Source organism: Zonotrichia albicollis, chromosome 3 (genome assembly GCF_047830755.1).
Source record: "Zonotrichia albicollis isolate bZonAlb1 chromosome 3, bZonAlb1.hap1, whole genome shotgun sequence".
In the NCBI taxonomy this organism is placed as follows: domain Eukaryota; kingdom Metazoa; phylum Chordata; class Aves; order Passeriformes; family Passerellidae; genus Zonotrichia; species Zonotrichia albicollis.
In genome coordinates this window covers 93,333,436-93,357,945 of record NC_133821.1, presented here as the reverse complement: position 1 = coordinate 93,357,945, position 24,510 = coordinate 93,333,436, and the positions used below count along the sequence as shown (strand labels likewise).

Genomic DNA, 24,510 nt, shown 5'->3' with positions numbered 1-24,510 from the left:
TTGAGCATAAGGAACAGTGGTGAAGTGCTGTTAGTCTACTAGATGGCATGTGCACCCACAGTGGATATTATAAAACTATGCTGAGCTGCAAAATAGTCTTCACAATATCAAAAAAGACAAAAATATTACCCTCAAATTCTCATACTTCCCTTAGCTGTCACTCAAATTGCTGCAGTAGCAGAAATGTCCTAAGTTTTATGTCTAATGGTTAGAAACATTGATGCTTGCTTGATGACACACACATAAAAACACCTACCCCATACCAACAAAGGAATTAAGGCTGCAAACTATCACCTAGAATCAGGAGAAAAGTCCCAAACTAAAATAGTTCTCAAAACATTTTAACATGGCTTCATAAGAGGATATGCAGATAATAGAATATGCTACAGAATTTATGTCATCATATAACTACAATAACTCAAGATTTGCTACTTTATAAAAATGTATCATTTTTATAACTATTTAAGATATTACTAGCACTTGAATTGTGATGGTGGTAAGTCAGCAAGAGGGGAAAAAAAAAGACGAAATAAGAAAAAATCTTTATCATTCTCTTAATGGTATGAAGCAAGAGATTCTCCCTTGGCCTCTCCAGCTTTCCAAGAAGGATTGGATAATGGAAAATGAAAGCAGGCTACCTTTTCATGGTAGAAAGAACATCTCAAAACATGGAATGCAAAAAGAGTGAGGTTGCAAAATGTCTTAACATTTACTGGAAGGAACTTGCAGAGTATACTTGGCTTCACTTGCATTATTTGGGAATAACTCTGAAATCTAATACAAAACTAGCCTAATACAGAGAAAAGCAAGCCTTTAACTTTCACTTATGCAACAAAATTGTTGCACAAGGATGCCTAAACACAAACTCTAAGAATTTACATGTTTCTGCAAAATGTTATTTACTGTAACAATAGCATTGACTGGAGATGGTAAAAAATACATTCTCTTGCAGTCTTCTATATTAGTGGATATCAATATTTGAAAATAGAGTTTAAAAACTATTTTGAATTAGAGACAGAAAAACACTTCTTTTGTTCTAAGCGGAAAAATAATTTAAAAGGGGGAAGAGAATTAAACCTTCTAACCGTGAGAGAGCAGTCTGATAATTCAAGAGATTATCCCTCAATGACAGCACTAATTCAGAAGCATTTTATCCACTTTCTGCATTTAAAGCACTCTTTTCAATATCATGACCATTCTGTTATACTTGAATTTCTGTCATTTTCTCTCCTCCCTCTTCTGACACTCATTTTCTTTTGCTTCATACAAAAAATGTTGCAATTATCCTGATAATCACTGTCAAATAAAGATGAGATCCTAAATCAAGGGATAAAAAGGATCTATGCTTCAAGTTAATTATATTATACATGGTCCATGGTCCCCCAGCTCTTACACTTTTCACTGTGCATCTGCTCTTGCACACTGGCTGAGGCACTACTGAGCTACCTACAGCAGCCTTACCTGCAAGTGAGATTATAGCACAGACTATGATATGACAGCTATGTTACCTCTCACCTGGACAAAACACAATGCACATCTATGCACAGAGGCCTTCAAATTTGAACAGAATTAACATGGAACAATTTCTCAAGCTGTTCATCACTCGTGTAGCTTTTTTCATCACGTGGATCAGACAGGCAACCACTTCATTTGAAAGCTTACTGCAAACTACTTGTAAAGAAACACTCAAATTACATATAACAGCTAGAATTCCTAGGGAAAAAAAAACATTAAAAGAACATTAGGACATTTATTTCTTCTTTCAAACCATGGGAATAAATCTTCTGTACATCCTACCACCACTGCTGAGAAGAGGGAATACTTAAAGACACATTCCACTTCCATGCCCATTTTAATGACTGTAGCATATCCCATGGCTGTACCAATGATTTCCCTACACAGAGTGCTTTCATTACAGCAAGGCAAAAGTGTCACCTGATGCCTTCAATACGAAGCAGATGAAGCATCACCAGCAGCATTATTTCCAGTATCCTTACTGATCAATCTTCTCTACAGAAAGTATTTTTTTTTAATACATGAGTTCACTGGGTGTAAGTGCAATGCACCAGGCAGCCATAACTCATTGTAGATTTATTGTTTTGAAATAATGGATTTTAAAGGCAAATTATTTTCAACAAAATTAAATACCAGTTTTGTGTTTGTATGCTCTGAATCCAGAAATGCAAGCTATATAACCACTGCACCAGGGCACCTATCTTGTTTGAAAGAATCAAAGTGAAAACCAGGATGTGTGTACACACATGCCTGCCTGCATGTGGAAATTTGCAGGTGACAGCTTCGTCCAGTCTCACTTCCTTTTGCCCTCTGGTGGCCTTATATGTCCCTACATGAAACACAAGTGCAGAACCTAATTTTGTAGGAGTTTAAAAATACATTTGAACAGGGACAACAATAAATGTGTTTCCACATATGCTTCCATAGATTTGAATAAGAATTTGAATTCTTAGGAGAAGCAGAGGCAAGTAGAAATGCAAAAGATGACAACAACATAGAAACTTACTAATTATGTTTTTAAATTTAGTTTTACCTCTTCCTAGTGAAAGGAATTAATCTAGCTTTATCTCATGGATTTAAAACAAAGATTTATCTGAAAGGCCAAAGTTAAAACCAGAGGAAGCATTCCACTGTGGGCTCCTCAAAAAGCATTACTAGAGTAACAGTGTCAAGTACCTTGTCTTGCAGACCTGACAGTTTCAGGTAATTTCATGCCATGGAAAAGGTGATAAGAGGAGGACTCAAAAGATGAGCTCTTCTGTTTACAAAAGTTAGTTAATGCATGCAGAGAAAAACAGTTCAAGCCATCCCAACATGATGTAATTACCACTCTAAAGTGGTAGTTACAGTTCAGGAAAAAGCTCTTTATATCAAGACTGACAGTTTTCTGGGTCTTGTGTGCAGCAGTAGATGAGGAAGTCAGCAAACCATCAGCATCCTTACGAAGGGCACTGAGAATAAAAGAGAAGTGATTGTTTCACAGCCCCAGGAAAACCTGATAAGCCTTTCTATGAAGTCAGAAATCACCAAGCTGGCAAACAACTCCAGCTCATGATCTGATTCAGCATTTGGTACCTGAAAGCAGACAGAAAAGTAGTGCCTTCTTCAGAAGAAAGAACTAGTATGAATTAAGGAAATTATCACTGCTAGAAACTTAATTTTGCTTCAATGAGTGCGTGCACCTAATACCCAGTAATTAAACATTCTCTTCAAATTGAGCAGCATGAAGCTTTCACTTTAATTCATCAAGATTCTTTAAGAACCTCCACAACACCTACTAATCTTTATCACAACAAAACCACCCTGAGCACCATACACCGTAAAAATGCTATACAAAAAAGGATAACTGTTTCAAAATATCCTCTTCTCTAGAAGGCTGAAATTAGCTCTAAAACAATTACTCAATTTTGTGGAATAAGCCACACAACAGGATCAGCGTATTATTGAGATCATCAGAACAGAAATTCTTGACCAGATCTTCATACCATAATTTATTTCATATACACCTTTATCACATCTTTTTCTGAAATCTTTTTCTCTAATTTCTGAAGTACTTGCATGTTTCTCTTCAATACATTCTCCAAAACAGTCTCTGTATTTTACAGAAGTCTGCAATGGAGAACTATGACAGGTATTTGTTTTTTTTTTTTGGCAACTTGCTTAAAATAATGTCAGGTACAGCCCTGAGGCCAGAAAGCACAATCAAATGAAAATTTTTGGAGGCTAAGTTAAAAGAAGGAGGCTACACTCCAACTACTCATGAATTTCTTGGACTACATCTGGGCATCATTGTCTGTAACTTGGCCCACACCAAAGCTGCTCAGGGAGCACCCTCACAGTTTAACAGTAGGCACTACTGCAAGTCAGCCCCTAGATCAATGCCATGGCTCTATTGTAAGGTTATACATGTATTGATGCATATGCCATGGTTCCAAGTTATTAGAATACATATATAACCTTACAATAGTCTAATATCCTGAGATTATTTATTTTACTCTACAGGTTACAATTTCCAGCAAAAAATTTCATTGTAGCAATGTTGCTGTAAAAAAACAATGACCAACCAATCAAATAAAAACAAAACCAAAAAAAACCCAACAAACATGCAGCTAATTGATAGCAAAACCTGATTATTCAACATTAAGACTTGCACAGCCAGCAGGTTCTATCCCTCACAAACTAGCAGGTAAGGCTTGTTTTCTTAAATTGTTTTCAGTGTTGATACAGCTCTCACACACACTTTTCACATCAGTTTCCACCCTACCTGACATCATTAGAGTAAATCATTCCAAACATCAGACTTTAATGCTGTTATTTTTATCACCTATACTGTGACATACTAATTTTCAGGTTTTCAATTCATGTTTTCAACATAAAAAGTATTCTCATGGTTGTGAAAATACCCTTGCAACCCAATTTACAATTGCATACAATCAGCATAACCATTCTGTTTAGTTCGCTGGCACAGTTTAAAACAGCTAAAAGAGAAGCTGAAGCCTCTAGACCGCTGTTCATCTAACAGGAACAAAACTAAAAGTTAGATCCAACAATATGGATCTAACATCTTGGCAAATTATTTCACCAATCCTTTCAGTAAATGCCACAGAAAGGAAGAAAAACAGGAATATAGCAGAAGTTGCCACAGATAAAGAAGAAACAAAATGCAAAACAAGAGAAATGCTAATCAAAAACCAAAACATGCAGACATTTAACCACAACAGTAGTTTTTTTTATGGACAGACAATCTCTGCTAACACCTAAGGGTGTTATCTCTAACATTTCTCAAGCCTCCCACTGACTGACTGCCCAAAAGCTATTTTACCACGTCACACTTCTTCGTGTTTTCACATATCCCTTAGCTGTTTTTGGGATCTCCTTATTTCTCCAACCCTACCATTGCCTTAATTTCCTCACTTTGTCTTTCAGTAAGTATTTCCCCTATTAGACAGGTGACAGCAACAGTACAATTGTCACAATTATGCTGTGAGACATGGTCCTTCACTCTCGCCCCTCCAAGCACATCTTTCTCCTGCACCCAGGGTAGCTGCATGCAATCACATCCCAAAAATTCACCTTTGCAGTAATGGAGACCACTACCAAGGGCCAACTGGAGATTCAGCAGGCAAACTATTTTCCACCTATGCAGAGTTTTCAGTCTGGATCATTTTTCTATTTCCTCCCCTTTATTTCCCCATCACGTCATGCAAACCCACCAGCAGTTTGCCTTAACCCTTGACTTCCCAAACAATTTTACCATTGCTCAGTTTCTGTAGAACATGTAACAGAACACAGTAACTACCCAAGTAGCTGGCCATTACACAGTATCATAATTCAAACAAACCACTAGTTTCTTTGCTGACATGCTAAATAGATTCATCTGTATCTCAGAGCAATGCACAAATCTGGGGGTTAATTCTACCTTCTAGGATATAATGAAAGCTATATTCAGATTTTGAAAATAATGCTGTATAAGCTATAATTACATTTATAAAACATTATTTTAGAATGACAGCTTTCCCCAAATTCATCACCATGATCATTCGCTTCAACCTTTCTACTTAGTATTCCGGTCCACAGAGACCCGATCCAAGACTCACTCAAAAAGAAGCCATCCATTGCTGGCAAACTGGCAAATGGCTGTGGAACTCTTCAAACAGCTTACAGAAAATCCCTCTGAATTGCCCATTACTTTAATGATGTAGCTGAAGTTTATAAGTCCACCAGGAAGTAGTCTGCCTCCATTTTAACAGCATCCCAAAACAGCAGGTGAGAGACAGGGAGGGTTGTATAAACAAGGCAACAGATTAAAAATAAGTTCTGTATTAAACAAAGCAAATTCAAGGCATGACTCCCCCAGCCCCTGAACTCACATAAAATCTGCACCCACCACTGCAAAACCACCTAACTTGGAAATTTTTCAAACATCTCATAACAGTGTATGACAAACTGGAGTGACAAAATGGGTATCATCAATATATTTCCAAGTATTACCCAACATCATATTAATCATTGCATCAATGCAGGGATCCAAATTTTTTCGGCTATTTCTAGAGCTAAGGCTTCCATCACATACTTTACATACAAAAATTATTAAACACACCCTAGCCCATTGACTGCTGGTATTTCTTGTTGCCTCAGAACATTATTGAAAGTCTATGAAATGGCTTTCTGAATTCCCCTCCTATAGCCTGAAACTTGAGCACTATTGAGACTGTATACAGATAATTTTCCAATGGAGTCTAGCACTTTGTCAGATCTCCACTGAGATCTGTTTCCAAGATACTCCCCTTTAGTGTAAATTACAGGGTTTTGTCATTTCACCTTTTCACAATGAAAAAATTATCCTAGAGTAGGCTAGGATGCTCTTCTGAATAATGAAGCAAGCTCCTTTCAAACTTGGAGTAGGGGAATACATGCGTGAAATGATTTTCCCCTTAGCAGTTGAAGACAGTGCTTGGTTAGTTACCAACTTCTTGAAGACTAATTTATCTGAATTTTTAAACTTCCTATATTTAGTGTACCATCATTCTCCTTGGTTCATATCATTATTTGAAGGGTACATTCTTGACCCTCAAACCCACCCCATAATTCTTCTTTTCTGATATTTAAGTGTGGATTTCTACTAAGAAATGCTATGATCTCCTTAATTGCTTTGTCACCTTTCTTATTCACTTTTTACAAGTGCCACATCTGTCCAATTTTAATTTAATAAAAGTAATAAAAAGAGAACAGTCAACTGACTACAACTAACCACATCAGTAAAAAGAAGAAAGGTGTAAAGTTCCTAGAATTGTTCTGACAGAGATTTTGCACTAAATGCAGCATCCTCCATTTTAATTCTGGGCTACTGTAAAGCAAATGATATGATTTCAGCTTTGTTGAACATAACTTTAGAATATTAGTAAATATCATAGGCAAATTTTCAGGGATTAGGCATTAAACAAATTACAATGCAACTGTAGCACTCTATCTTATAGTCACTTTTATTATCATCGTCCAAACAACATCCCTAAATTGCACTGTTCTCTCAAGAATCCAACCTTTTAGTTTTTTTTTTAAGACCTAATCTGTCTCATACTGAACATGAACAATCTAACTTCTAAAGCAATAAGACTACCAAATTAATTTCTCCCCTTGATTTTTATCTACTTTAAAGCTGTCAGTAACAATCATTCTCTTTAAGAGGAAAAAAAACCAAAAACACCACACCCCTGTTTTAATTCAGTTGATTTGCTGTAGTAGAAGAGAAAAATGATGCATCAACATGTCACGAAACTAATAGTGTTTGAGTTCTTCTGGATACCTCAGATATTAATTTTACAAAGCCTTCTTCCCCTGCCCCTGAGATATGCAGACTATAATCCTTTTTTTCTCCTCTTATACTTAGTTTCTTTCATATATTTATGCACTTTCTCTCTTCACCTAGGGAATCTATGATAAAATATAACATTCCTAATTCTCACAACATCAATTAGCTGCCAAACACATTTGCAAAAAGAGGAGCTACTTCTCAGTGTCTCCTGAAGACACATTCTGTCTCTGAGCAATGTTAGTTGCACCAGAATGGTCTTAATAGATTTCTAGCACAAAATATTGGTGAGTGAATTAAAAATGTGTAGCACAGACAACTGCTGTGCCACCAGCATAGCAAATTCCTGATCTTTTCTGGGGTGGGACAAGATTATACATAACTAGTAAACCTAACACTTGAGAATAAAATCATCTTCCTATGATATCAGTCATAACAGTATAAAATTTTCTGAGTGGCATATTCATGATCAGTGAGGGTGGGAACCACTACAGTTGAGGCAGGAACTGAGTCTAATAAGTTCTCCCTTTGTAATTATGTGATTAGGTCAGTATTTTTGAAGTGTGTGCATTAGGAGGGGCATGAGGGGAGACAGTTCCACAATTTTTTCTTTACATTAAGACAAAACATCCTAGAAAATGGAATTTCTGGTTAATATCCAAAGACACAATTGTTCCAATGCCACTGGAACAATTACGTTAATGTCATATTTGAGTTAATGTCATAGTTATGTTAATGTCATAATTGAGAATGCATCATTAATAAAGCCTTGTATGTTTTCAATATCAAGATTAGACAGTTGTAAACACTGATGCTAACAAAAAAAGACTGTTTACTTCATTTTGTCTTTAGAGTCAGAAAGGTATTTTCCTTTTCAAAACCTAGTTATACATTGATACTCTAGTAAAATATCTTGAGCAAAGAATACAGATCACCCTTTCATTTAACTTTACTGACTGTTTAGAGAATATAGTTCCCAAGTTACATATTCAGCAAGGATTTAAATTTTCCTGTGACTTCTTGTGAACAAGAAGATGAGCCATCTTATTTTTACTTTTTAGGGGGACATTCTTTTCTTGAAATCATAGAATTTAAAGATATGCAGAATCAATGTCAGTAAATATTCTGATGGACTTCATGTAAAAAGGCAGTAAAGCCAAAAATATGAGTGGGGAGCCTGCATCCAGTCATGGAAATGTGCTATACTTGGCGCTTCTGACATATTTTGCTGAGAGCTTCTAAAAGCAAAAGTTCATCTCAAAACAATGAGTGAATTATGGTTGCGGCAAGTTTAGTCCTTTAGGGGCAAAAAATATAATTTTATCAAAAGTAAGCACTTAAAGAAAATAATCTAGTGGACAACAAGCAAATTATTTTTTATTGACATAGAAGCATAGCTATTATGACTTATAAGTACATGACTTTGTTCTTCATTAGGTGTAATAAATAATAAATACATTTTAAATTCTACCTCTTTATGCCTCTTCCACTTATAAGTCAAGGACAAGTAAAAGTATTTCACATATCCATGAAGGCAGGAGGAAAAAAAAATCATGCTCCCAGAGAGTGACAAGATTAGATTGTTTCTACTTCTAAAGGAGGTTTCCTACCCACACGTTTCAGGAGAAAACAACCCATACACGTTTACATCCACAAACATGGGAAAAACCTTCAGATCTAAGCATGATGGTGTGGGATTTTTTAGAAGTAGTTAAAATACTGTCTTTGAAATAAAAAAAAAAACCAACAAAACAGCAACAATAAAACTAAATCAAATGTAGGAACTTCCCCACATAAGAGGATTTTTAGAGTCTTGATTAAGACTTCTGGTATATCAATTCAAGGCATCTCTCAACCAGAGTTGTAAAAACTTCCGAGCATCATTACACCAGCACTCTTCTCAAAGATAGAGATGGCTTAAACTTTCTGTTTGAACCTTGCCCCATTGTGTATCAGCTGAATGCACACACCACCCATTTCTCATGCAGAATTCTCAGAGCACTCAGAAGAAATTAACAAAAAGCTTTGCATATTACATTATTTTGCTAAGTTTTATTCCCTCATGAAAAAAGAGAAGCAAACCAGCACCTCATTTGTATTTCAAAACAGAGCAAGATTGCTGGTGACTTTCAGGCAGTAGTATTTACTATCAAGTAGTCAAGTAAAAAATAAATAAGAGTCTCAATGTCTCAATAACAGGGGATGATAACAACTGGATACCACGGACAGATTTTCTCTGCATTTGAAAAAAGAAATTTATATTCTCCAAACTTCCTATATAAAAAGCAAATTCCTCCTAACAAAAATCAAAATCAGGACACCTATCTGCACCTACAACATCTTTTTTAATACATCAGTTATGATAACTCTTTGCAAATATGCAAGAGTAAAAGAAAACACAGTACCTTTCCCAATACAGAAAAGGAAATTTCACCCTATTCCATTAGCTCATTCAGTGAGCTAGGAAATGGAAAATGTACGTAATTCTCGTCTCTTCAATGCCACATTTTATCACTTCTTTAAGCAACTTCAAAAAACACCTATTAATAATGGACACATCTCACATTTCTTTGATCTCCCAGTTTCAACAACGTTCAAGTCTTGACAAAAGTACTGGGCCCAGACACAAGGGATGGGCATAATACTGACAGCTATTCCTGAAAGCATCACCTCATTTGACTTGCAGTTCAATTAGAAAATGAGTTGAGTCTTTTTAAAACAACAAAGAAATGCACTACATTAAGAGTTGTAAAGGTTTCGATTGCTTAATTTGGTTGCATTACTACTTGAAATAAGTTGTCTGCAGAACTCAGTATTCCTTATTACAGAACCTCACACTGTGTGCTCTCAGTTCTATACACTGCTATTTAGAGACAGTAATCACCATTTGAGAATGAGAACTTGTTTTCTGCAGAAAGTTAATGGCTGATAATTCTAAAATAAGATGCATGAAGACTAAACAATAGAGCTTAATATTAAGAAATCAGATAAACTAAATCTAGAACACAAATAATCTGGAATAGAAAACATTCATGTGATTTATTAGGTCCAATAAAGGAATTTGGAAATCTCACAGAAAGGCTCTCAAAATGCCCAAAGTAATTTCAATGGAAAAACCTACTTAACTTATCTACTATCATTGTTTTTTTAAAAATCACCTAAGATTTGTGAAATAAATTCAAATTTTAGCAGTTTTCTTTCAATCCAAAAGACTCAGGAGAACTAGGCAATCCTGGAATCCTCTCCCTAATATAATCAGAAGGGTGAACAGCAGGAACACACATAACCACAGCTGTTCACCAATGTACAAAGACTGAAACGAACTCTGTAATTGTTATACTCTTGGACTGCATTTCCATGAAAGAACAGATGAATACTGACTGGATGAAATAATATTTATTTCAATTGACACCTCAGATTTCTTGCCAGAGAGAAAAATCAGCCCCTTCCCTGAGTGATGCAAGTGGATTTCTCAAGCCTCATGACAAAATCTTCACACCTGCCTCACTCAGGAATTGCACAGAGACCCTTAATCTCAATAGCTGTGTGCACTTATGGTAAGGTTAGACAAGGAACATTCCTACTGAGGAAATATTTAGATAAGAAGCTGTAGCCCTCTGTAGGCATACCTGCATTTCAAATATGAAAAATAACATTATATACAAACTTCATCTGCAGTTTTAAGTAAAGCTTGATACCAGCACATTTTGAAAGACATTTACTTGCACTTTTAAAAGCAAACATCAATAAAAATTATGCTTAAAGTAACAGGAATATATTTTATTTGCCATGCTTTGCATTCATTAGTCAAACATAAGGCTCATTTTGCTGCTTTTCTTAACATGAACACAGAAGTGGACTTCTAACCAAGATAATTGAAGGACATGACACAAATGAGATATAATTAAATTTTGCAGATTTTCTTAGAAATGCTTGTGTTGGTCATTCCAACTGAAAGTGTCTACACCTAGCTAGAGGTTTCAACTTGACACATTCAAAAATATCAAAGCATTTGTACAACTTGGGCTTATTGAAAAAGGACTTACTTTTATTGTAGCAGGTTGCAAGTACACCTTTGTCAGCAGGACTTGTACTAATGTGCCAAATTTCACCCACTTGATGAAGAAGAACATTTTTGTTTATAATGTTATTTTCATCATCAAAATCTATGATGTGAATCTGCAAATACAATAAAATACAACATTAGGGTTTCAAATGTTTTCCTGTGGGTCTTAATTATACACAATGACTACACGGAACAATTTAATGAGATTTTTATAACCGATATCTACTTTAATTAATTGTTATAATAACAATTTACTATATCATTGATTTCATGCAGGATTAACTTTTTTAGAAAAACACAAGCAATTTCCCTGTTTGAGGAAATACCATGCTTATTCTCAATTTTCAAGATAAAGCCTGAAGGTGATTTTTCATTTTATGGCTAATAGTAAATAAGCCACATATTACAATTCAATGCTTCTTATAGCAATAAACAAAAATAACAACATTACAATCCTTAGTCTAAATGTCTGCACCAATTCTGTATCCAAATCATATAATTCGAATCACCTACAAAGAAAGAAGGAGAGAGAGAGGGAAAGGACTCTTCTTGAAGCAAGTACTTTACACTCAGTAAGAAACTTTGACAGTTCACTTTAGCAGTCACATATCACTATCAAGACACAAATCTACTCATTTCATACTATATGGAAACAAAGTACTAAAAGATGAAGAACAACAATATTATTTAAATATACAGACAATATTTTTAAAAGACAGAACGAAGTTTGTTTTTCATTATTTTAATTTTTGTTTGTTGCAGGTTTTTTTGCTATGTTTTGGGGGTTTTTTAATAGGTCTACCATTTTTCCCTCCCTTTTTTTAGTCAGCTGTTCTTCTATAGTTGCTGGAGAAATACAAGGAATTTAGGAAGATTTTAGCCTGGCATAATGTACAGAAGGAACTTTAGTCATGGTACTAATTCCCCTAAGCTCAACAGTGGAAAATAAATTTAGAAGACTCACAAATTTTGAAGAACTGTATCCTCATTAAAAATTAATTTTCAAAGTTGGGTGAACAATGAAGAGGGGGAAAAAAGCCAAGAGTTATCCTATCATCATGACTGAATCAAGTTAACTAAGTTAACTACTGATTCACTGCAAAACTCTCAGCTATGCAGAAATGCAGATGATCTTATTAAAACACAGAAGTTGCAATATAGGTCTCAACTTCATCTTAACACTATTGTTTTTAAGGGGATGAGTTTACACATTACCTTTTATTTTACTGTTCAAACAGTCATCAGAAACTCCTTCAAATATAAGCCTGCATCACATCACCTATATTATTCTTCCATTTTGTCATCCCAGGCATAGAACTGCCTCTGCAGTTGATCAGCAAATTGTCTTTTGAGACTTCATTCACTCCTTTGAACCTAGGAATCTATTTAAGAATCAGACCACCTTCCATCTACCCTAACAAGTGCATGTCCATCCTAGAGTGACAAAAAAGATCAGTTTAACCTCATACCTTGCTTTTGTTTGGAGTCTCCTTTGGCAACTCAGGCCAAGTTTCTCACCCGAGAAAGTGAACCATAAATGTAAACCCCATTTCCTACAGCCACACACATCTCTTCCCACAATAACCAGGTTGTAAATCACTCAGCACATAAGGCAGTGCTCTTTACCCCAGCGATTTGAAGGCACAGATAACCCATCTCTGTCTGCTGTTACGTTTCTGATTCAGCTGACAACATGGACAGCTCAAAAGTGGTGGAACACAAGGAAGCTCATGAAAGGCCCAGACTGAGATTTTTGGGAAATATGAAATTTAATTCTTATGCAGCAGTATTGTTTACATTTTGTGAGTTGAAAAATGACAGCTTTCACAGCAAGGCCAGCCAATGAACACTACCTACCATAATAAGTTGATCAGCACAACAAAAAGAACTGCAGAAGTTCCTCCAATGTTTTTTTCGCTAAGAATCTTCCTATTGATTTGAATACATGATATATGGAATAGTCACTAAATACTAAGGACAACAGAAATTTCATAGACAGTATTTGAATACCTAATACTGTACACCACCATGTACACCATTAAACCATGTCCTCAAGTGCCATATTCAAACATTTTGAGCTCTTCCAGGGACGATGATTCCATCACTTTCCTAGGCAGTCTTTTCCAATGCTTTAAAACCCTTTCCATGAAAACATTTTTTCCTAAAATCCAGCTTAAACTTCTCCTGGTGTAACTTAAGGCTATTTGGCTATTTTTTCTCACCTGCCCCATCTCCCGGCTGGGAGAAGAGACCGACCCCCACCTGGCACAACCTCAGGTAGCTGCAGACAGTGATAAGACCCCCCCACCCCTCCTTTTCTCCAGACTGAAGAACCGCAGCTCCCTCAGCTGCTCCTCAGAACAGCTGTGCTCCAGACCCATCACCACCTCCATCGCCCTTCTCTGGACACACTCCAGCACCTCAAAGCCTTCATTGCAGCGAGGAGCCCAGAACTGAACACAAGGTTTGAGGTGCTGAGTACAGCAGATGCAATGCACTACATAAATCATGAAAATAAGTACTTTAAGTTCTAAGATACAAGACTGAAAATAACTTGAAGAGTTCTGACAATGAGATGAGGAAAGAATAAATTACATACTTGGATATTTCCAATGGGTACAATAAACACAAAGTTTAGCAACAATGAAAGTACTGAGGACAAGAATTCCAGAAGTACACTGTACAGAACACAGTACACTGTACAGAACACAGTGCTACTCCTTAAACCATTTGCAGCATGTTATGAGGACCAAATGCCAAGTCCTATACACTATTAATATGTCAAACACTAACCTAATGCAAAATCTTATAAAAACTTTCCTTTCCTTTGAAATACTAGTATTAATAGGAAAATAGTTTCACCTAAAATATATTCTATGAATACCTAAAATTACTTTATACAGCAATATACCTCAATGAGGCAAAAGTTATCATGCCAGCTGTAAAATTATTGCTCTTTCATTTGCACTATACCTGCCCATGACCAGAAGGGAAGAAATAATCTGCACATGATAAAACCTCTTGCTGTGCAGGACTTAGTAAAGTATTAAGTGTTGCAAGAAAAGCTCATAATTTGGTCAGGTAACTAAAAAAGTTTTTAAGTAAATGTAGAGAACCTAGTGCTGAATTAAGTTATAATGAGCTGAGCCTAGGGCACTTCTTGGGGATTGAGGAACTAGCTGAGAAGAAATGATGGCCTGAGGCACAGCTAAAGGCCAATAACCTCCAAACATTTGTGAATACACTAGAAATTGTCCTCCATTTCTATTGTTAATGTTATTCACTGGAGAAAGAAAAGCATACTCAAAGTTGAAACACATGCAAACATTTCCAAAATACATAGCATATACTTCAAAATCAGAAAATTTAAATTATTTAAGATCTGTTGGCAATCAACTGGTGAGAACCACTCTTCTACATCAATTTTGTATCAGGATTTAATTAGTTGAGCAGGCTGTAAGACCATCACAGAAATAACAGTAAAAAAAACCCACATTATACCAAATATCTGAAGAGCAAGAGACAGCACAATCAAAAATATAACTGTGTGCATTGAACTTTTAATTTTAACTAAGTGTGTCTGCCATTTATTTTGTTATTCCTTTCCATTTCAAGTAATACTCCAAGTATTACTTGAAATGGAAATAAACTGAATACTTCACCCCCTTATGCTCGGAATAACTTTTCTTGAGTCTCATCCAGTCTTATCATTGAGTAATGAATTCAAATTGGGAATTGACAGCTGACATGTCCCAAAGCTGTAGTTCCAAGTGATTCTGTGTAGCCCATTTTCAAAGAGTTGGTCCATTCAATGCCAGGGACTTTTGTGGTGGGTCTATGTCAGCCTTGGCTAACAGACTCCCACCCAGACACCTGCTCTCCCCAGGAAAGATGGGGAGAAACCAGGAAGAATAGGAATGAGACAATTTATGTGCAAGCTACAGACAGGGAGGCCACTAACTAACTAATTTTCTGGGCAAAACAGACTTGACTTGAGTGAAGGAATTAGTTCATCGGCAGTTCAAATACAAAAGTACCTTCCCTCCCCCACTTTCCAGGCTGGACTTCAACCCAGACTCCTCTGATCCTTTCAAGTGGGGCAGGGGGATGTGGGGCAGTGGTGGTTATGGGTGTTTTCCCTCTGATGCTCTTCCCATCTCACTCTGTTCCTCTGCTTCAGCACAGGGCCTTCATGGGAGACTGACTCACCTGTGTCCTGAAGAGGATTCACTGGAACCAGCCGTGTCTGGCACAGACAACCCCGGCCTCTTCTCAGAGCCACCCCTGCAGCTCTCCTGCCACACAAGCCTTGCCACCTGCACTCAGCACTGCCTTCTAACCCTTTCAGCCTCAAGAACTTGTTTCAGTATGATTTCTACTGAAATTCAGTCACAAAAATTAAATATGCTGTATAATTATGGCTCAAAGACTTAACCTCAGAAGAAACAGCCCTACAGAAACTGAGCCATGAAAGTCACTCAAATTTTAATTTGAATTGTTTGAATGATCAGGAAGGACACAGCTGATTTCCAATAATGAATATTGAAAAATCTAGTTTATGAAGCAACATGTACATTGAACTGTGCATGTACCGAGTGTCCCATTAGAAGCAATTAAGGCCTAAAGAATTTTGTTTTACTTTGCATCTCTTCAGGGATTTAAAGATAGTTCCAGAGCATCTATAGATTTAAATCAACAAAATTATGGCAGTTTCTTTACTAAACCAATCTGATTTAATCATACAACTTAGAAGAGGGATATGATATTCAGAAAGTATACACAGCTTTCATTCACCTTCATTTCCTATCAATAACTTTACATTCTACCAACAGAGGTCTTCAACTTGACTATCAATGCTCTTACTCAACAGGAAAGGAAGAGGGATGATACCAGAACAATGTTACAAAAAGCGGTAAAAATTACAACTGATATTTGACAGAAAAATTACCTGATTATCATATCTAAGAGACTGTGTTCCAACCAAAAATCTTATTGCATCTGTTTCTGCTGTCTGAGGTGTTAAAGCTCGTGCCTAGGGAAGAAGAAAGCCATTAGAAAAGTACAATTAATAAAATCCGTTAATTTCAGCAAAAATCTTGAAACTTCTATATAAATTGTCATTTTAAGCATTACATTCTTACAAATGGCAGACTTTCTTGACCTTTATGCCCATTTTGCTTAATACATTTTTTGTGCAATTTCTCATACTTGTGAGGATTGAGGAACACAGGTGCTAAATACATTACCTGATCTTCATTATAACAGAGATAACATCAAATGCAGCATCTCTCCCAAACTAATTTTCCTTTATCATCTGAAAAAATCCTTTAGAACAGTGGACAATTTTTAACTATTGTTAAAAACAATATGCTATCCAAGGAAGAAGCGGTTTTACAAGAGTTTTCACACCACTTGGGTTGAATAAGCCAATGTAAAAATTATTTTTTTTCTCACCATTAACCACCATGTTTAGAAGCAAATTAAAAAACAAGCCTCCTCTTTTCTGCTGAAGCCCATTAGAGATAAGAATTGTCTGAATGATGGGAGAAGTAATTTGTTATTTAACTTTAAAACTGTTGTCATAATGTTATTTCTTTGTTGTATTATGTTAATGGCATTGCTAGAGTCTCTGCCTTGCTTCTTCAACTTACACCAACCACAGTCGTGAAAGAAGCAAAACAAAGCAGTTAAGGGCCATGGGAGACACTGATAAACAAAGCACAGCTTGAGCTAAAACCACAGTCACTAGTTTGCACTAGTCAGTAGCAGAGATTCTCAGATAATTTTGAGTAAATAGAAGGTAAACTAATACTCAAAGGCATTTTTATCAACTATATATTGTGAGGAATATCTGCTATTTCTCCATGCAAAAGATACCCTTAATACTATTGTTCAATATGATTTTTTTTTAGTCTAAAAATATATCTCTGCAATTCACATCCTATTTGGCATATAATAGCTCCGATCTCTCCAGACACTAAGGCAAATATTTCAAGCAAATACTGATGAAGGATTCAGGTAACTGCTGAATGGCCCTTCTTACTGCCATCCGGTTGTGCAGCTTGTTACCCTCAGACTCAGAAACACTTCAATATCATTCTATTTGAAACTTATTTTCAAATTGATACTAAAAAGATGCCTAAAGGCTTGGAAGGGAATATCTGCAATATATTAGGTCCCAATGCCCAAATTTAGAGCAAATTAATTCTAGAAAAGCAAATTAAAGATATTTGACTTTTCTTAAATAAAGCAAAGCCACTGCATTGTCCAGCAGCAGCAATAAGGAAAAACTAATTTTTTGGAATAATCTCAGGAGGATTTGTATCGAGCAGATATTTCTTTCTTGGTATCTGAAATGTGTAATTTAAACAGTGTAATATTTTGTGTAAGATGGAGCATAAAAAGTTTAAAAATGCAACAAGCTTATCAGTAACAAGATATTAGTGCTACACCTACATTTATAATATCTATATAGTGGAAAAAAAAAGAAACAGAGAAATAATGAGTAGTTTGTGTTCAAAATACTCATACAGATCAAAGATCTGCAGTGTGAATCCATACCAATCTGCTTTACTTTCTTATTTATGCAGCACTCATCTACAACAAGACCAGAGTGTTCCTGATTGACAGACACAACTTAAGTCCACCAAGATGATTGCAGAAAACCTTTTGTCTTTAACAGAATTTACATTTGCAGATCTTTGCAAGCATTTCTTTTCATTTAAAAGACCTGCTTTGAATTATTTTGAGAAAACACTAGAAATGAGCCAACAGCTATGTATCGCCTCAATCAAAGAAGCTTCTGTTGTTTCTTTACATCAAAGAGAAGTAGAGACCTCCAGGACCTTTAAAGAAATAAAGAACTAAAAGAGGTCTCCAGCCCTTTCAAAGCTTTTCAAGTAGGTCTGGTCAAGCTGCTTTCAAAAATGCATAAAGTTGGAGATAAACTTTATGCCCAAAATAAACTTATGTAAATACATAGTAACATTTATGTAATCAGCTACTCTAGCTTTTCCTTAAAATAATTTTCCATTTTGCAGAAAGAAAAAAAAGGCCACAAGAAAAAAATATTTAGACATATTTTACAAGAAGAAATACCATTGTTTATTCCCTGACCAAAAACCCCCAGCAACATCCATACACAGGATACAAAATTCAAACTCGCCAAGCTTTCATAAATTAGAAAGTCTGATTCATAATATCAATATCAGAACAATTAACTTTCACTTGTCTCCTGCACAAAGATATGTGTAATTTTGTCTACTCTGAGTTACTTGGAGAGAAAAAGTTGTTTCAACAGATGAAGACACCAAATAATCCTTATAATGAACAATACGGCTGAATCCAGAGTGCTGTCAAGATCAAGTAAAGTGCCTTAACTTTGTCATCTCATCAGAGCAGGTTGCAAATAGAACCTTTCATAAAGCATCCTACCTTGACTGCAGCTTATAGATAGAAAATAAGCAAAAAAGTGTAGTAAAATGAATAGTGATTAATCTAAACCAGTGGAAATTATTATTTTTCTAAGTCTGCACCCACAGAACACAGAACTGTATATAGCCCAAAAAGAGTTTACTACTGAGCTTATGTGGAAAGGGGCTTTTCACATGGGCACATGGTGACAGGACAAGGGCCTTAAGCTGAAGGAAGGCAGGTTTAGACCGGATATTAAAAAAAATAATTCTTTACTGTGAGAGTGGTAGGGCACTGAACAGGTTGCCCAGAGAGGCTGTGGACTCCCCATCCCTGGAGCTCAAGACTCAGCTGGAGGGAGCTCTGAACAACCTGGTCTAGGGATTGGAACTGGAGGATCTTTAAGGTGTGTTCCAACCCAAACCATTTTAGGATTCTACCCAAGGTATTAGACTATTACTTACTGAAAAAACTGGCACAAAGCTTAGAAAATAATCAGAATACACATCTGAGAGACACAAGCAGTAAGTTAGCAAGTAATCCTTACACATGCTCTCAACATCCCACCTAACTGACAGTGCTAGACAATGCAACAATCTACGCAAATACATCATTTCATTTTTAAAGAAAGCCTAACTGTAGGAAAAAAATATTTGCAAGAAAAGTTTAAAACACTGTGAACCACAAAGAACTTTTTGGCTACACGTCCAGATATACTTATCAACAGCCTATCAGGAAATGTGCATAGTTTAAAGCAAGCAGTTTCACAAAACAGGACAACAACTTAACTGCAAATCCACTACAGTAAATGCACATGCACAGGGCATTTAGAACACAAGCATGACAAAGTAGTATCAAGATAAAGCAAAAGAAACAACTATCATTGTAGCAGAATGCAGGTAAAATTAACTGGAGACTGGGCATCATGTCTATGCCTACACTATGCTCAGTGTGATGGTGGGCAAAGATCACCTTCTACCTTGCCCTTGACAGTTTAGGCCACCGGCAGAAAAATAAAAACCCTGGACAAAAAGAATCTATTGTACTTGACAACAACAAGAGATGATCCCGAAGAACACAATGGCAAACCTCAAAAGGGTGAAGAAGGTTGGTTTAAACTAGGACCATTATGGAACTGCAATGCACCGATTCTCTACACTTTGTTCATAATTTCTTCTGCAAAATTTTCACTCCTCAACATCTTCTGAAATAGCAGCCAAATGCACAAAGTTGTTGTTTGGTTTTTTGTTTGTTTGTTTTGTTAATTTGACTGTTACTATTTAGGGCATTAATAGACAAAAAAGTACTTGCTCAACACATGTTGTTGTGCTGATGCATTGCACTGGTTTGGTATTAACAAACAAGAAAACATACACACCCCAACACTTGACTATTTCTATTACATTTAATACAAACAAAAAATATTCTTGAAACCAGGCATCATTTGAAATTCATACAATCAAATCAATCTGTACTAACAAATCATGAACTTACAATGCACAATGTAAGGATACAGTATTGGCTTGAAATCCCTAAATTTGAATTTAAAGATATTTGGCCATCTGCATATGCTGAAAACCAGGACTAGTGTACTGCTACGTGGGGTGAGGAGCTGGATTTGCTGATGCCTCATTCTGGAGGCAGAATACAAGTTCCCTGCTCCCCCAGACAAGCCCCAGGCTGCTAATGTCATGAATGTTATTTTTGCATTCTGGCACAATTTCAATTTTCAAGTAAGTTGACTTTGATTTTTACTTAGGTAAGACAGCCTTGTTTCTCCCACCACAGTAGGAGACTCTCTCAGTGACTCTAATAAGCTGCAGTGACTATCAGTGACTATCAGGTTGGCAGCACACATGCCCAGGTGACCTTCAATGCTCTCAGACAGCTGTTTTCCCCAAGTCTCTCACAGCACAAGAATTCCCACCACCAATGTATTTAGTGCATTGACCTTATTCCAAAGATTGACAGATTCTGTAAACCCTCACAGTGAAGAATGCAATGTGCACAGAGGCCTGCATAGCACAATCATCCTCAGAAAACTCATTCATTTCTCATGAAGGTAACAATCATCCTGTAAAAGTTCCTTCAAGTTCACCTGCCTGTATCTTTATATTGTCATTATTCTGAACCACACCTAACAGTAGGAAGAGCCTACTAATTGCTTAAGGGTCCTAAAAAATACTTTCCAACTGTTTCACTTCATGCATTATGAAGATCTTTGGGGGATTAGTTAAGAGAGCTTTGCCACTTACCTACTTTTGTTCCTTTATGAACACTTTAAACCACAAAGGCTTAAAATATAGAGGATTGGCACTCATGAGGCAAGTAATCTTAGAGAAGAAAGAGAACTGACACAAAAGCTAGAAATTTAGTAAGACATTATTAGGCAGTTTCTTAAACTGATTCAATTTTCAAAGTAAATCTTCCAAAATCATTACTAAAGCTGGACCAAAATTATTAAGTACATTCTGCTTAGGCTGCTCTCTCTGAACCCACAGGAGACCACAAAGCTTCCCCCAGGGAAGAGAAGACCACTGCCAATAGGAGCTATAGGCTCTTCACTCCCACACAGGAACAGAGCCAAGCCTGAAAGCCAGCACAGCTTTCCCTGGGCAGCTCACAAGCAACACACATTTTCCAGGGAAGACCCCATTTACCACTTCTAGTAAATCTACACCTGGCTTTTACTCCATCACAGGTAAGTCAGCTGAGCTATTCTCAAAACATACTCATGACAATAGGTGCACACACATTGGTCGCAGGTCTTCCACAATCTGTTTCAGATGGTATTTCGCTTTAAGTTTCTTACTCTAAGAAAACACATTTGGCTTTAGGGAAATTAAGTTTCATCTTATTCTTGCAAGCAGGCAAGTCCTAAAAAAATCAAGTGTCTGTTCAGATTCATAAAACCTGTTAACAATCAACAGACAACACAAAATGGGTCAAGTATCATTTATTCAAGAAGCACAATGACCACAATGGAGAACACTAACTCTACCAAAGCATCAGTGCCCTTTTTTCAAGCCTGCTTCAGCCAGACCCTATCTCAGGGTGGTGCTGGAGCTGCCCATTGGGCAGTATGGCCCTGTGTTCAGCCAGGCAACTTTCTGTGGTCCTTGCCTCCTGCTCATTGTCCTTTTTCCTCACATGTCTAAATACTTTTGATGTGCAACATACAGTAGAAGTATCCAGCATGCTGAAATACAGCTCAGTGTTGTGGTATCCCCAAAATCCATTAAACGTGCCAAACACACGCTCCAAAATGATCATTCTCTGGCATAACTCATGTTCCACTTCCCTCATCTCATGATGCTGGCTGGCTTCTGCATGCTTTTAAACAAGCAAGATGTAGGCTTGACCCAAATGCCTATCCCAGAAAGCACCCCTCCCCACTGCTCATTTCCGGGGCTAGAAATGTTATCCAGCAAATCTGAAACTAAGGCAAACAGGGCATTTTGAGATGTTCAGTGGTACTTTCACAGCTGCTCAAAATGTCACTGTTTAAACCCTCAAGAAAAACATGGGGGAAATTGTGACTCCCTGAAAATGAAAGCCAGTTCAACATGGGGTAGACATCCCATGTATTTCAGATTAAATAAAGCCCAGCTCAACTCTACACGGGACAAGAACAATATAATTTCACTGACAAAATACAGCACTCAGCAATATTCCCAGGAACTCATTCATCACATTCTTATAGTTGAGGATATTGATTATTTCTACCAAGATTCCTTTTAGAAGAACCACCTTGGTATTGAAATGTTCTGCAGCTGCTGCTTTGTATTTATCATCCTGAGCCACAGTCCCATCACTCAGTACCTTAATTGAAGCAGTATCTCACATTTTCATTCACCACCCACTGTAATCTTCTCATTTTCACTGCAGTTGGACAAGCAGAGCAACTATGGTGAGATTGTATTTTTAAAAGTCACAAAAAGTGTTACTCACACATAATTTGCATGTCTGTACAATATTCATATCACTTACAGACACACCTAAGAGATTAAAAAAGAGAAAAATGTATTTGTTCATTATTCTAAGTTACCTTATATATGCTAATACATCAGAACACATTCTATACATGGAAATGAACAAAAACCATGCAGAAATAATGTTAAGTTAGTTGGTGGATAGCGCCTAGGAAGAATCAGCTTTAAGTTCCTATAAACATGGTCACATTAGATCAGATGAAAAGCACATTTACACAACTACACTTTCTCCATCAGTGGCCAAAGAAAGACTTCTACTGACTGCTAGAGCCCAAACATGAGATGCAAAGCCAAAATTTTTAAAACTTGGCTGAAAAAAATAGTCTGAACAGACTCTTCCAGACAAAAAGCAGTAATGTGATGATACAGCTAACCATTATTATCTAGCAACACAGAAGAAACTGCCTTCTAAAAAAAATAATCATTTTTCTTATTAGACCTAGAGATGGAAGTTGGAAAAACCAGATCATTTTTAGGTTTAAGTTTTTATATTAGTGTCTCCATTTTCAAAAAGCACAGAGATGCAATTTGTTTTAAAGACACACTGGGAGTTAATGGAAATCAACATCAGAGCCTTCATCTCTATACTCCCTGACTTACACATAAATTATCTCTTCTTTCCTCACCCTCTCCACAAGTGATCTGTATTAACAGCAATTTCCTTTTATTACAGCCACTTTATTCACCCTTTTGCTTTATCCTCCTGCCAGACAACTCCAACAAGTTACATACTTCACAGGAGAGAAGTGTGCAGCAGATATATGGTATGGATATATGGAGGGGGCAGGATACACAGGTCCATGGAGGTTCCAGACAGCACACACTAGCTTGCCCATCTTCCTGGAAGATGGATTATATGTGACTTACTAGAAATGAACTATGAACATTATTAAGTACAGGATATATATTCTCTTCTGCAAAAGAGATTTAAGTATAAGTTTCATTAATTTTGAAGTCCAAGTTACAGCCATCTCAAGCCAATCAGAAAATACTATCATACAAAACAGCACACAGACTTCATCAGATTTCAGTAGATTCAACATTTAGTGCAGGTGAACATTATGTAGCAGCTCCCACAGAGGAGGAAAACCAAACAAATCCAAATTTGCTAATGAAATCTATTGGTATGGTCAGGACTACAGAGCACACTACTCGGCATGCAGGTCATTTGTTACAAAGAACCTTTGTACGTTACTTTACACGAACACTTTAGCGAAAGTGCCAAAAGCCAAAAAAAACCTGCCCCATGAAGATATTTCTATTACTACATCTACAGCAGAATGAATTGCTTTATTAGGAGGTGCTGGTTTTCTTGTGCAGGCATTACGGCTATAATGGCTAGTACTGGTGAGCCAGCCGCAACGCATCACAGCTGAGTAAAGCCCTTGGGCGGAGGAAGAATGAATTAGGATCCCTCTCACTCTGCATTCTCAGAACTTACAGAAACCTCATTAAACACAACACCTGTGCTCCTCTAACAAGAGGATCAATAAGTTTCTGAGTTAGACAGTTCCATTTCTTTACAGCCATAAAATACTGATGCGATGCACAGATTTGTCGCATGGGACAAATGCACATACAGAGACTTTACAGGGAGATCCCACAAAGTTCACGTAGATTTATGGCAGGGTACAACCAATTAAAATTCGTAACTTACTGGAAACAGTTTCATGCTCTCTCCTCAGAAAAGCAATTTTTTCTTTTTTTTTCTGACA

At 36.6% G+C, this 24,510-nt stretch overlaps 1 protein-coding gene across 3 annotated transcripts in view; it reads right to left on the bottom strand.

The window, feature by feature from the left end:
- Window positions 1-24,510, bottom strand: part of EIPR1 (EARP complex and GARP complex interacting protein 1) — a 91,770-nt gene that overhangs the window by 66,689 nt on the left and 571 nt on the right. For all 3 annotated transcript variants that reach the window (XM_005487224.4, XM_005487225.4, XM_026793590.2), the window contains exons 2-3: window positions 16,339-16,422; window positions 11,371-11,503 (exon numbers count right to left, since the gene is read on the bottom strand). In XM_005487224.4, the coding sequence (XP_005487281.1) occupies window positions 11,371-11,503; window positions 16,339-16,422 (217 nt within the window). The remainder of the gene's footprint in view (window positions 1-11,370; window positions 11,504-16,338; window positions 16,423-24,510) is intronic.